At 42.0% G+C, this 13990-nt stretch overlaps 1 protein-coding gene across 1 annotated transcript in view; it reads right to left on the bottom strand.

The window, feature by feature from the left end:
- rims4 (regulating synaptic membrane exocytosis 4) overlaps positions 1-13990 on the bottom strand; it is a 131824-nt gene that overhangs the window by 35001 nt on the left and 82833 nt on the right. Inside the window, exon 3 of the mRNA XM_043709993.2 lies at positions 3042-3154. Within this exon, the coding sequence (XP_043565928.2) occupies positions 3042-3154 (113 nt within the window). The remainder of the gene's footprint in view (positions 1-3041; positions 3155-13990) is intronic.

Consider the following 13990-nt stretch of genomic DNA (forward strand, 5'->3'; position numbering starts at 1 on the left):
AGGCCTTAATTCCAGAATGTGTCATTAAATGAGGATTGCAGCTGAGACAAAGTATCTGGAGAGGTGAATTGGCAGGTTGTCTGGTAAAAATTCTGTCTGGAACTGATGGGAGGTAATTGCTAAAGTTGTCAAAGAATCTTCAAACAGACTGGACTGTGATCTCTTGTGACTAGGAAGTTAATGAAAATCTGAAAATCTTCTGCTCAACACCAAGCCATCCCTGCAGATTACGTCCCAAATTATAGGAGTGTTTTGTGTTTTGAAGGCGGCACTGGTATTGGATTAACATCATTGTTTCAACTTCATTGGAGTGTACAAGTTGAACTGAATGCTCCTGTGTACATCAGTGTTGGTTTCATGCATCAGTATGCAATGGTGACATTAAAGAATTACCTTCCAGTTAGCCCCACATTGCGGGTAAAGACCATCTCTCACACTAAGTGCTAAATAAAATGAATTTTTTTGAAAAAGGAATCAGGACAAAGGAACTTCAATCACCTACAAAACCAAGAATCTCAAAAATGGAGTTTTTCACTGTCCATGAAAATGCTGAAAGTAACCTCCACTGCAACAGAGTGTTCAAAGGTCCACGCTTTTCAAACAACTCAGAGAACATAGAACATAGAAGAATACAGCGCAGTACAGGCCCTTTGGCCCTCGATGTTGCGCCGATCCAAGCCCACCTAACCTATACTAACCCACTATCCTCCATATACCTATCCAATGCCCGCTTAAATGCCCATAAAGAGGGAGAGTCCACCACTGCTACTGGCAGGGCATTCCATGAACTTACGACTCGCTGAGTGAAGAACCTACCCCTAACTTCAGTCCTATATCTACCCCCCCTTAATTTAAAGCTATGCCCCCTTGTAATACCCGACTCCATACGCGGGAAAAGGTTCACACTGTCAACCCTATCTAACCCCCTAATCATCTTGTACACCTCAATCAAGTCACCCCTAAACCTTCTTTTCTCTAATGAAAACAGCCCCAAGTGTCTCAGTCTTTCCTCATACGATCTTCCTTCCATACCAGGCAACATCCTGGTAAACCTCCTCTGCACCCGTTCCAGTGCCTCCACGTCCTTCCTATAGTATGGCGACCAAAACTGCACACAATATTCCAGATGCGGCCGCACCAGAGTCTTATACAACTGCATCATGACCTCAGGACTCCGGAACTCAATTCCTCTACCAATAAAAGCCAGTACGCCATATGCCTTCCTCACCGCACTATTTACCTGGGTGGCAACTTTCAGAGATCTGTGTACATGGACACCAAGATCCCTCTGCTCATCCACACTACCAAGTATCCGACCATTAGCCCAGAGAGTTTTTAATCCACACTGAGGTCGGGAGTCCGGGTCAGAGCTGAGGCCGGGAGTCTGAGTCTGGGTGTACGCTGAGGCCGGGAGTCTGAGTCTGGGTCTACGCTGAGGCTGGGAGTCTGAGTACATTGTAATTGAAATATAACCTCCCAATATTTATGTTCAATTCCTTTCACATTCAGTAGACTTTCCTAATTGCTTACTGTACCTATATACAAGCCTTTTACAATTCATGTACGAGGAAACTCAGATCCCTCTGCATCTCAAAAGCTCTGCAATCTCTCACCATTTAGATAATATGCTTCTTTTGAATTCTTCAAACTAAGATGCACATGGGTCTGCTGTTCCCTACAATATTTACAGTGACTGCTTTTCCATTTAACATAAACATGGTAAGCTATTCAGGTCAGTGTACACTGAGACTGCTATTTCTAATATATAAACAACTGTTCCTATTCTCAGTAATATACACAAGAATTGCTACTCACCTCTGTACAAAGAGACTTGATATTTCGTGCATATGCACAGGGGCTGCTAATCTCCATTGTATGCACAGTTACTGCTATTCTCTAAAATAGACACAGGGATTTCTATTGACTACAATGGACATACAGCCTGCTATTCCCTACAATTCAGCCTGCTATCCCCTATCACACAACCTGCTATCCCCCATCATACAGCCTGCTATCCCCCATCATACAGCCTACTATCCCCCATCATACAGCCTGCCATCCCCTCTCGTACAGCCTGCTATCCCCTCTCGTACAGCCTGCTATCTCCCGTCATACGGCCTGCTATCCCCCGTCATACGGCCTGCTATCCCCCGTCATACGGCCTGCTATTCCCCCGTCATACGGCCTGCTATCCCGTCTCGTACAGCCTGCTATCCCCTCTCGTGCAGCCTGCTACCCCTCTCGTGCAGCCTGCTATCACTCATCATGCAGCCTGCAATCCCCTCTCATGCAGCCTGCAATCCCCTCTCATGCAGCCTGCAATCCCCTCTCATGCAGCCTGCAATCCCCTCTCATGCAGCCTGATATCCCCTCTCATGCAGCCTGATATCCCCTCTCATGCAGCCTGCAATCCCCTATCACACAGCCTGCTATCCCCCATTATACAGCCTGCTATACTCTATTCTGTGGCATGGCAAACAAATGACATTTTAAAAACTCACCATTATCTCTTCCCTCCCACTCTTTCTTCCCAATGTTTAATAATCTGTCTCTTTCTCAGTTTTGCTGTCTCACTCTCTACGTCTTTAATTATTACTAATTTTTTCCCAGTTGTGACTCGCTCTCTCTTTCACAGTCTCAATCATGTTGCACACGATGTTAATCCTCCATTATGTATGGTTGAAGATGTTGGAGAAGCTGAAATCAGGGGAACACAATCACATGGGCCAAATCCCATTTTCCCCCTTTCTTAACATTGTGTGTCCCGTGGTGGGATGGGGTCATGGGGCCTAATAATCAGATTCAAAACATGCTCCTGGGGGTGGGGTGGGGTGGGGGAGTTGTGGATAGGATCTTGGGGAACCTGGGTTAAATTCCATCCAGGACTTTGGAAAGCTGGAAGTTAAAAGATCCAGAAGGTTGCGTGCCTTTGTTCATATGACCAGGATGGGCATACTCTTAAGGGCTCTCTTACATGGTTCACAAAATCATATTAGGTCAATGTTGAAGCTTTAATCAATGAGGAGTCAAGAGTTTCTTACCCATCGATGGTGTGGCCAGTGTCTGACGCCCCACAAACTGTGCAGGACCCATTCCATCCAGAAAATCCCTGAAGAGCCCATCAGAGGCCAGGCAGACTCCACTATAGTTCAAGCTGAAGAAAAAAGAACACGCCAATTATTTGTACAGCAACTTGCGTTTGGTTGCAACATAATCCTTATGTTGTGTTCAATCAAGTCCAGAAATGAACTAAGGATAAAAGCAAATTACTGCAGATGCTGGAATCTAAAACCAAAAGAGAAAATGCTGGAAAATCTCAGCAGGTCTGGCAGCATCTGTAAGGAGAGAAAAAAGCTGACGTTTCGAGTCTAACTGATTCTTTGTCAAAGCTTTGACAAAGGGTCAGTTAGACTCGAAACGTCAGCTCTTTTCTCTCCTTACAGATGCTGCCAGACCTGCTGAGATTTTCCAGCATTTTCTCTTTTGGTTCCAGACATGAACTACATCATTAAGCAATGGACATAATGATTCGCAACATAATCTTCCCTAATTGTTCTGATCATGACTCTCTCTAAGCAAAGTCAAGACCTTTATGAATTTCAGGTGCACACATTCCTAGATGATTTGTTCTAACTTGGGAATGTTTATTGTGAATAAGGTCTCCAGAAATAAGCTTCTTGTCACAAAACACCAAATTCTAACCTGTCTACCATCCTGATACATTGCCCACTTCCTTTGTCTATCTCACCACTGTAGAGGGATGTGCTGAGGATGATCATAGAAGGATGTAACCTTGGCAGTTTTGGTGCTCTTAGTCAGGTGTTGTTCTTGAACACTCTGTTACTCAGCTTGGAATATAGCAGCTGTAACATTTGCAATGCGTGTTGATTTCAGTATCAAATGACAGATTGCTTGCGATTGCAGTACCCAGATATATAAAGATATCCACACCTTGTAGCATCACATTGTCAAAGCTGATTGATGGCTTTATGGTCACATTGCAAATCATCTCAAATACCACAACTATCTCAAATTGACCTATTTACAGTGTTTGATAGATATGTACTACCCATTGTCATATAAATGACACTGATTCGGAATGCTTGATTTACCAATCAACATGTGAACAAGCTCAAAAACATTCAGAAGTCAGCATAGAAATTGATCTTGGGTAACATTTGCCAAATCTAGTTCTGAGGAAGGGTCACTGGGTTTGAAATGTTAACTCTGATTTCTCTGCACAGATGCTGCCAGACCTGCTGAGCTTTTCCAGCAATTTCTGTTTGTGTATCTGATTTTCAGCAACTACAGTTCTTCTCAGTTTCAAGTTATGTACCAAATCTACTCTGACGTAGTCAAACAATGTAATCCCTTGCTGAAAAACAAAGAACTGCTATCTAGACTTTGCTGGAACACTCCTGAATCCTGCCTCCCATTTCCACTATCTCTTGCCTCGACCAGAGGAAAGTAAGTGATGTGATGGAATTGAGGAGGAAAGCCCCATAGTACAAATCACGCAGAGAATGAATAGACTATGAGAAAGGTTAATTCCCAACTTTATAAGATTCAAATAATTATAACTGATTGAGAATTTAATTAACTGAATCTCTGACAACATGGATTTTAATATTAAATGAAGGATGCTGTCAACCTTACATTTTTATTCTATGCATTAAGGAGACATGCATTTTGTAATTATTTATCTTCTTATCTTCATAACTGAACAATTTTATTATTTTCTACTTATTCAAAATATTGTTCTGTAACTGTTAAGTATTTAGTTGGTTTGTTGTAGTATTATTATCCCATTTTAGCACTGGCTGATAGGGTAATGTTTTATTAAACTACTTGTCCATCAATGACTTGCCAACATGGGGGTAACACAGTGGCTCAGTGGTTAGCACTGCTACCTCACAGCACCAGGGACTTGGGTTCAATTCCATCCATGGGTTGGGGTGTGTGTGTGCTTGCACACCCTGCAGGTGCTCTGGGCACCTCCCACAGTCCAAAGGTATGGCCATGCTAAATTACCCATAGTGTCCATGGACATGCAGGCTGAGGTGGATTGCCATTGAAAATGCAGGGATCTGGGTGGGATTCAAGGGGCTGAATGGGCTAGTGCTGTGTCATCAGTGTACAGTCACCACAATGAAACACATCCCCATCTTGATCCCAGGTCTTGGTATGAGAGACATCTGTAATTGCACTGAAAGTCTAAATCTCTCCAAATCTGTTTCACGTTTGAGATACTTCTTTGTCCAGGTGTTTGGTTTCCTGTCTTAATAACTCTATGTTCCTCAACTTCATCTTTTTTCATAGCCTACTGTAAAGCACCTTGCGATTTTTTTTCTACAGTAAACATGCTATATAAAGGCAAGTTGTTGTCATCAAGTCTGACCCAGAGTAAAGCAGGAAACTAATTATTAGGAGCAGGTTGCATTAATTTTACTCAATCTGGTTTTGAAATTCTTACTCAGCAGAATTATATAACCAGTTCCAAATTGAGCCACAGTTATGAGTCATTTATCAATTTGACTGAATTTTACAGTCTACAACATTAGCTAAGGTTTTGTTTTGAGTACTTTATGCATATAGCCTATGCTGAGTGAGGGTAACAAATCAAGGGTGTTCCAATTGAGATCAATTTCCCAAAGTTAGTTATGAAATGCTCATTTAAAAAGTTGCTGGAATTTCTAACTCCTTGTTGCTCTACAGTGCCTCCTCCTGCTGAACCTGTAACTGTCTGGACAGGATGGGGGTTAGGAATTGGAGTAGATCATGCACCATTCAGGCTGCTTTAGCCTGGATCCTGAGCTCCCAACTAGCAGGGAACCGGAGAATATTCCATCACATTCCTGGCCAACATTTTTTGACAGTGAACAGGTTTTAGGAATCAGGAAATGGGTTTCTCACTGCAGGATTCCCAACCTCTGACCGGCTCTTGTAGTCAGAGTATTTAAAGCTCAATGGTAAACACTAGGATGTTGATTTTTGGGGGATTCACAGTGATGGTAATGCTTTTTGAATGGCAAGGATAGATGGTTAGATTCTCTCCTGTTGGAGATTGTCCTTGCCTAGCACTGAGTGTTACTTATGACTTATCTGAAACCAGAATGTTATCCAGATCTTGTTGCATCTGAAACATGGACTGCTTCAAGATCAGTCACGAATGGTGTTGAACATTGGGGGACATCTCCACTGCTGACCTTATGATGAAAAGGGAAGTCATTGGTGAAGCAGTTAAAAAATGACGGAGGACGTTACCCTGAGGAACTCCTGCAGAGATGTCCTGGAGCTGAGATGACTGATCACCAACAATCACAACCATCTGTTATCTTGCCAGGTGTAACTCCAGAGTCTGCCCCTGATTCCCATTGATTCAGATTTTGCTCAGGCTCTGTGATGCCACACTCGGTGAATTGCAGACTTGATGTCAAGGGCTGTCACTCTTACTCTACCTTGGAAATTCAGCTGTCCTCGTGTCCCATATTGGATGCAGACTAGAATGAGGCCAGGACTTAAGTGGCTGCTTATGATATTCTCCTAACAGGAAGGAGAATGGGTTTGTTCTTTCGGGCAATTCGAACAAATGCTTGGCCATCAGAATGTGTCCTCTGCGCGTGGTCTCTGAGCAATTGGACTTAACTTCAACAAAATAATCAAATGAAGCCTGATCAGCAAAAAAAATTCAAATGGTCATTTCATTGAAATCTATCTGGTTAATTAGCTTCAGTACAAAATCTTGCTTAAGTGGATGGTTGCAATGTCTCAGCACATAGGTTTGATAAATCTGGCTCAAATACTTAACAAAACAAATGTACTCAATTAACAGCATTAAAGAAGAATTTATTGACTGTTCACCAATAGCCCACTGTTTGGCAAAATCACTGGGGATGAGATGCAGTTCTGACTCAGCTCCTGTGTTGTGAGTTAGCAAACAAAGGCAAATTATATGTTTTTATAAATATATAAAGGGTTAACATCAGTGGTTATTTCTGCAAATTTTCTTAACTGGATAAAAGATTTGTTGGGGTCAAATAACATTGAATTAATTTCACTGAATTTTTCAAGGAGGGAGTTAACAGAGAGAGGTGTTGAGGGTAAAAAAGTTGACATGTTAGGTTTGTCTGCAAATTTGAAGACTAAAACATTAGTTTGAACCTCCTGTGGCACAGTGGCAGTGTCTCTTATCTCTTGGCTAGTGGATTCTGGTTCCCACCTGCTCTAGAGGTAAAATACCTGCGTATGTTCACTCAAAATATCAGGAATGATTGTATCAAAGGGACTGTGACAGTATCGGTATGAGTGAGGTACTGAGTGACAGGAAACTGAGTAAATTTTTTTTTAAAAACTTGAGGACTATATATAAACTATACATACAAGATCAGTCACAAGTGGTGTTGAACATTGGAGAATATCTCCTTATAATGATGAGATTCTCAGAACTCAGTATCAGGGCCATAACATTTTTCAAACTGTTGCAGTGTACCTAGACTTGAGGATCAGGAGAGAATTTCAAAACTGTTTCCAGGGATGAATGGATTGAAGAAGCTGGGATTGGAGCAAAGAAAGCCAACAGGACATTTGATCAAGGTATTCAAAATTGTGAGGTGTCTGAATGCGGTAAGACAGAGCGAAATTGGCAGAGGGCTTGAAACCGGTGTAACTGATTTATAAAGCGATTGACAAGAACTGACAGATGTGACATGAGGAAAGTCCTTTGTACTGCAGCGAGTGGTTGGGAGTAGAAACCCAATGAGTACGGTGGAGGCAGGTTCAATCAAACCATTCAGAGAGAGCCATTATATACACAATGGGCCGAATGGCCTCCTTCAGTGGTGCTAATAGCTGAGAATGGTGTCAGTGACAGAGTGGCATGGGAAGAGGTGGAAGTGGAGATTTTTCAGAGCCCTCACCCAAGCTGATGACACAAGAGGTTAAAGGGTCTGAGGTTCTGTAATCCAGTCTGTGCGCTCATCGGGGAACACCCAGCCCCAAGTGGAAAAATGCAATTGAAGCTGTAATATTACGACAACACTTAATATTCTGTTTTCTGTCATTTCTGCCTGATTCACATTGGTGGTACAGGAATTTACAGCAAAGCAAAAGGCCCCCAGATCCACCCACTCTGTGCTGGTGTTAAGGATACACATAAATCTCCACCCATCCCTCTTCATCTGACCCTGTCATTCCATTCTCCCTCATTCACTTCACTCTATCCGTGAAATACTTCATCATACGCGTGTGAAGCAGATGTTCAAGGTTGCTGGGTGCCCAGGTTCAATGTGTTGGACATCATGAAGAGTTAATACTTATATTTCTTTATGAAGCCACATTGGCATCTTCTTTTGTGCCATATATAGAAGCTTCTCCTCTTACCGTGCTGTCCTGTGCAGGGGCCAATACTCATCAGCAATTCCTCATTATATACACTTCTTGCAAGGAGAGTAGGAACAAAAAAGGATTGAAACCAGCCAATGACACTGCTCAGAAAATACAAGGCAACCAGTGTTCTCCAGTGTCCCAGCTCAGTGTGCCATTGAGAGAGAGGTTCTTATCTATCTTTGGTTCACTGGAGTTACACACAAAGGGACAGATTGTAAAGGAATAGTCCCAGAGCTTATGTGTATACCAGGAGTTAACAGATTGGCTTTGAAATTCTAATCAATAAGACTAATTGGAAAGATGTTGACCCACTGGAATTCTGTGCAATGAATTAATGAAAGTGCCCATTGGCAGTGTACAATGTAGGACTGAAAGGGAAAGGTTTTGTCCATTGGGAGTCTTCTCAATAGGAGCAAGTAAAAGTGTGATTATTCATTGAGATTCCACACAATGCCATGGAATATAAAGGTCGTGTCCTTTGAGATATTGTTCATGGGACTCAGTGCCAATAAGAAACTGGTCTGTGTACATTTCATTCCATGAAGGTGGTTTTGATACAGATACAAGATATTTCCAATTCTTATCCTCAACTGGTGAGAGAGAATAAGGATTGTTTTTTTTTCCATGGTTTATGTTTAAACATGCTCTTTCACAGAATATAACATTTTCAGTGTAATTAACTAAGTGCATATAAATAAAAACATTCCAAATACATTGGGCAAGTCTGGCAGCATCTGTGAAGACAGAAACAGAGTTAATGTTTAAGGTCTTTGACCATTCATCATCATCGAGCTGAAATGATCTTTTTTGTTATCTCCCAAGATGCTGCCAGACCTGCTGAGTATTTATTTTTAACGTTTTCTTATTTTTTATTTCAGGATTACAGCAGCCATTGTATTTCAGAAACATAGAAAATAGAAGCAGGAGTAGGCCATTCAGCCATTTGAGCCAGATCCACCATTCCGTATATTGTGAACAGCTGGGGTCCCAGCACAGAACCCTATGATACCCCACTCGTCCCTGCCTGCCACTCTGAAAAGGACCTGTTTACTCCAACTCTCTGATTCCTGTGTGCCAACCAGTTCTCTATATAAATCATGCTCTCTTATATAAATCAGATTGATTACTTTAATCTGTAAAAATCCACTGGGATTATTTATGTTGCAGAGATCCTTCAGCAAATTCCACAGTTTATCACAATCAGTGAAGCTCATGGCTGCAATCTCAATTTAGGATTGACCAGAAACGCAGTGCCATTATTATGTTACAGACCGCATTCTGTGGGACAGCTGCTTGAACACCAAGATTCCTACTGAGATATTAAACTGAGACTCTGACCACATGTACACCCTCAGCTGGGCATGGGGGAACCTATAACTCCACTAAATGTTGAGGGGCTCCTCCCTGGACTAACCTTCTTGAATTCATCCACAGGATGTAGGCATCAATGGCTGGGTTACATCGCTGCTTGAGTTCAGTTGTGGGTCACATGTAGGCAAGAATGGTGGATTTCCTCACCTTAAGGACATTAGTGAGCCAGATGGCCCTTTAAGACAATTGATAATGGTTTCAAAGTCATCAGTAGATTTTTAATTCCAGAGATCTTATTCTTTAATTGAATTCAAACTCCACCATCTGTTGTGGCAGGATTTGAACCCATTGTCCCCAGAACATTAGCTGATTTTCCCAATTAAAAGCCCACTGCTTCCCCTATAATCTTTCACTTGGTTAAAAAGGTTTTGAGCATTAAGGATACATGGAAGGAGTTGCAACAAATTATGTTCTTATGGAAGAGAATGGCATTTATATTTGAAATAAATTAATGCCTTCTTCAAATTGCATGATGGCTGTCACAGGTGTACAGTCAACACCTTTTGATCCAGTATTTACATGGCTGTTGAGTGCTGTGATGTAGTCTTGCTGGTGGAATCTTCTCCCAAGGCTGAGACGTTTGCAATGTAATTTCAGATGGAAATTTACAACTCCGCTTATCAATCATTTTCGCCAAGGTAAAACCACTTTTTGACAAACTTGATAACAGGACTTGAGCTCAGAATACATTTCTTGATTTTTTTAAAATCACTTCCATTTTCCTCTTGCTTTTTGGTACATGGTACCAGTCATTTTGTCATGATCATATATCTGTTTGTGACAATGTATTGTATATAAATGTGGCTACCATGTTGACTTGATTTGTTGTGGACATGTATACCTAAGTACAGTGATAAGTTTTGTTTTACAAGGAGCACAGGCAGATCATAGCAAACAAGAGCATAAAGATCATAGGGATTTTTAGACAGAGCAAGGTATACAAGGTTACAGCTGCACAGGAAATGCACAAACAATATCAATATTAGCAAGCTCAACATTATTTGAAGTTAGAGAGGTCCAGTCAGCAACTCTGTGTGTGTGTGTGTGTGTGTTCATGTTCAAGCTTTGTTTATGACTTTACAACAGTGGCTACACTTCCGAAAGCAATTAATTGCTTGTGAAAGACTTTGAGAGGTCCTCAGGACACAAAGGTGCTATATAAATGTCACTCTTTCAATTTTCTTTGCAACTAGAATCCACAAATATGCAAAAGTCAGCAACACCCATTTGGTTCACTAATGTCCTTTAGAGACAGAAATCTGCTCTCCGTACTGGATTTATTTCAGAATTCTCCATTGACACCATCTTAGCAGCTGTTTTTGAAGAAGAGGATTTGAACTTTCCTGGTGTTCCTGACATCACCCCTGAATGGCCTGGCTCTGATTTTAAAAGTTCTTCTCCTTGCCCTGCCTTTCCTCTGGATTAGCCCCATTCCCTCACTACAGGAAACTATTTTTCTCCAACTGACCTTCAATCCCTTTGAACTCCTTGAATGGTTCATGTTTAGTCCTCTATACATGAAGAAGAAGAAAATACAAATTTCCTCGATGAACCTGGCCTCATAATTTAACACTTTCAGCTGTGGAATCATTACAGCTGGATCTGGATCTACTTATGATGGTATTAGATGACATTTCACTTCCCATAACCTTCTCTTTGGTTTCCCACTTTAACCACAAAGACCCTTCACTCCCTTTTAATCTGTGTTTTGACCAAATGGTCTTATGGAGTACTATATCAAGTTCTGGTCACCCTGTTATAGGACGGATATTATGAAACTGGAGAGGCTTCAGAAAAGATTTATCAAGATGTTGCCAGGAATAGAGGATTTGGGTTATAAGGCTGGGACTTTTTTCACTGGAGCATAGGAGGTTGAGACCTTATAGAGGTTTATAAAATCATGAGGGATATAGATAAGATGAATGATAGAGGTATTTTCCCTAGGGTGGGGTATTTCAAGACTAGGGGACATGTTTTTAAGGTTAAAGGGGAAAGATTTAAAAAACAGACATGAGGAGCAACCTTTTTACACACAGTGGTTCACGTGTGGAATGAGCTGCCAGAGGAAGCAGTGGATGTGAGTACAGTTACAACATTTAAACAGACCCTTGGATAAGTCCATGAATAAGAAAGGTTTGGAGGGACATGGGCCAAGCACAGGCAGGTGGGACTGGTTCAGTTTGGGAACATGATTGGCGGGTGGACCAAAGAGTCTAATTCTGTGCTGTATGATTCTATGGATGATTTGTGATGCAGAATGGCACTAACATTACGGGTTCAATTCCCACACCGCCTGAGGTGACCATGAAGGACTCTCCTTCTCAACCTCTCCCCTCACCTGAGGACGGTGACTCTCAGGTTAAACCACCATCAGTTGTCTCTCTGAAATAGTCAGCAGTCCCATGACCCTCTGGGACTATGGTGACTCTACTTTTAACTGACTGGGGATGGATTAGCCTCCTGTTTCTTTTTAATGACTGGAGGAAGCTGTCAACAAGTTAATAATTGTTCATCACAAAAGAAAAGTGTTTGATTTTTATTTTTGTGGCAGATTGTATTGGCACACAAACCTGTTGGGTACAACAGGTGTTTTATTCCTGATGGAGCTGCTGTTGTTACTGATTTGAAATAACTTTATCTCATACTGTCGTTCCTTTTGGCCTTTTGATCGCCTTCCCTCAATCACAGACCTTCCTTTCTCTCCTCCTCCTCTTCCTCCTTTCCCTATCGATACTTGCTTCAAACCTATCACTACTCCAACTTGTCCCAGTTCCACTGAAAAAGTCACCAACCTGAGTTTTATCTTTGCTCCATGGTGGCCTGACCTAATGCAGACTTCCAGTACTTTGTATCTAATTCAAATTCCCAGCATCTGCTGGGTTTTCATTTCCTCCTCACTTCTCGACAGCACAGAGCCATCTGCCTCTCGCGGATAATATTTCCAAGTGAATCATTAGGCAGAAAGCGGGATTTGATATTGAAATCAGGAGTTGCAGAAAATGACACAAATTGTGCAATGCAGAAACAGACTGTTTGACCCATCTGGTCAATGCTTCACACTGGCCTGCATCAAAACCCATCCACCAATCACTCAAATGCATTCTTCCTCACAGAATCATACAGCACGGAAATAGATCTTTTGCCCCAACCAGTCCATGTTGACCATAATCCCAAACTGAACTAGTCCCACCCGCCTGCTCCTGGCCCATATCCCTCCAAACCTTTCCTATTCATGAACGTTAAGTGTATTTTAAATGTTTCAACTGTGCCCACATCCACCACTTCCTCACTGAGTTCATTCCACACACAAACCATCCTCTCTGTGGCCCTTCATGTCTTTTTTGAATCTCCCTCCCTTCACCTTAAAAATATGCTCCCTAGTCATTCTAGGAAAAAGGCACCTATGATTAATCCTGCCTATATTCCTTTCTTCTACAAAGAACAAAGAAAATTTACAGCCTAGGAACAGGCCCTTCGGTCCTCCAAACCAGAGCCGATCCAAATCCACTCTCAAAACCTGTCGCCCAATTCCTAAGCATCTGTATCCCTCTGCTCCCCACCTACTCATGCATCTGTCCAGACGCATCTTAAATGAATCTACCGGGCCTGCCTCTACCATATCTGCTGGCAATGCATTCCAGGCACCCACCACCCTCTGTGTAAAGTACTTGTCGCGTGTATCCCCCTTAAATTTTTCACCTCTCACCTTGAAAGCGTGACCTCTCATTATTGAATCCTTCACCCTGGGGTAAAAGCTTATCTGTATCTACCCTGTCTACACTCTTCATGATTTTGTAGACCTCAATCAGGTCCCCCTCAATCTCCTTTTTTCTCATGAAAACAATCCTAACCTACTCAACCTCTCTTCATACCTGGCACCTTCCATACCAGGCAACATCCTTGTAAACCTTCTCTGCACCCTCTCCAAAGCGTCCACATCCTTTTGGTAATGTGGCGACCAGAACTTTACGCGGTATTCTAAATGCAGCTGGACCAATGCCTTGTACAATTTTAATATGACTTGCCAGCTCTTACATTCAATACCCCGTCCGATGAAGGCAAGCAAACCATATGCCTTCTTAACCACTCTATCCACCTGTGCAGCAACCTTCAGGGTACAATGGACCTGAACTCCCAGATCTCTCTGCTCATCAACTTTCCCAAGGTTCTTCTGTTTACAGTATAATTCACTCGAGAATGCATCCCAAAATACATCACCTCACATTTGCCTGGA

The sequence above is a fragment of the Chiloscyllium plagiosum genome, unplaced genomic scaffold (genome assembly GCF_037043375.1).
Source record: "Chiloscyllium plagiosum isolate Xiang-an unplaced genomic scaffold, Cpla_swu_hap1 HiC_scaffold_15, whole genome shotgun sequence".
In the NCBI taxonomy this organism is placed as follows: Eukaryota; Metazoa; Chordata; class Chondrichthyes; order Orectolobiformes; family Hemiscylliidae; genus Chiloscyllium; species Chiloscyllium plagiosum.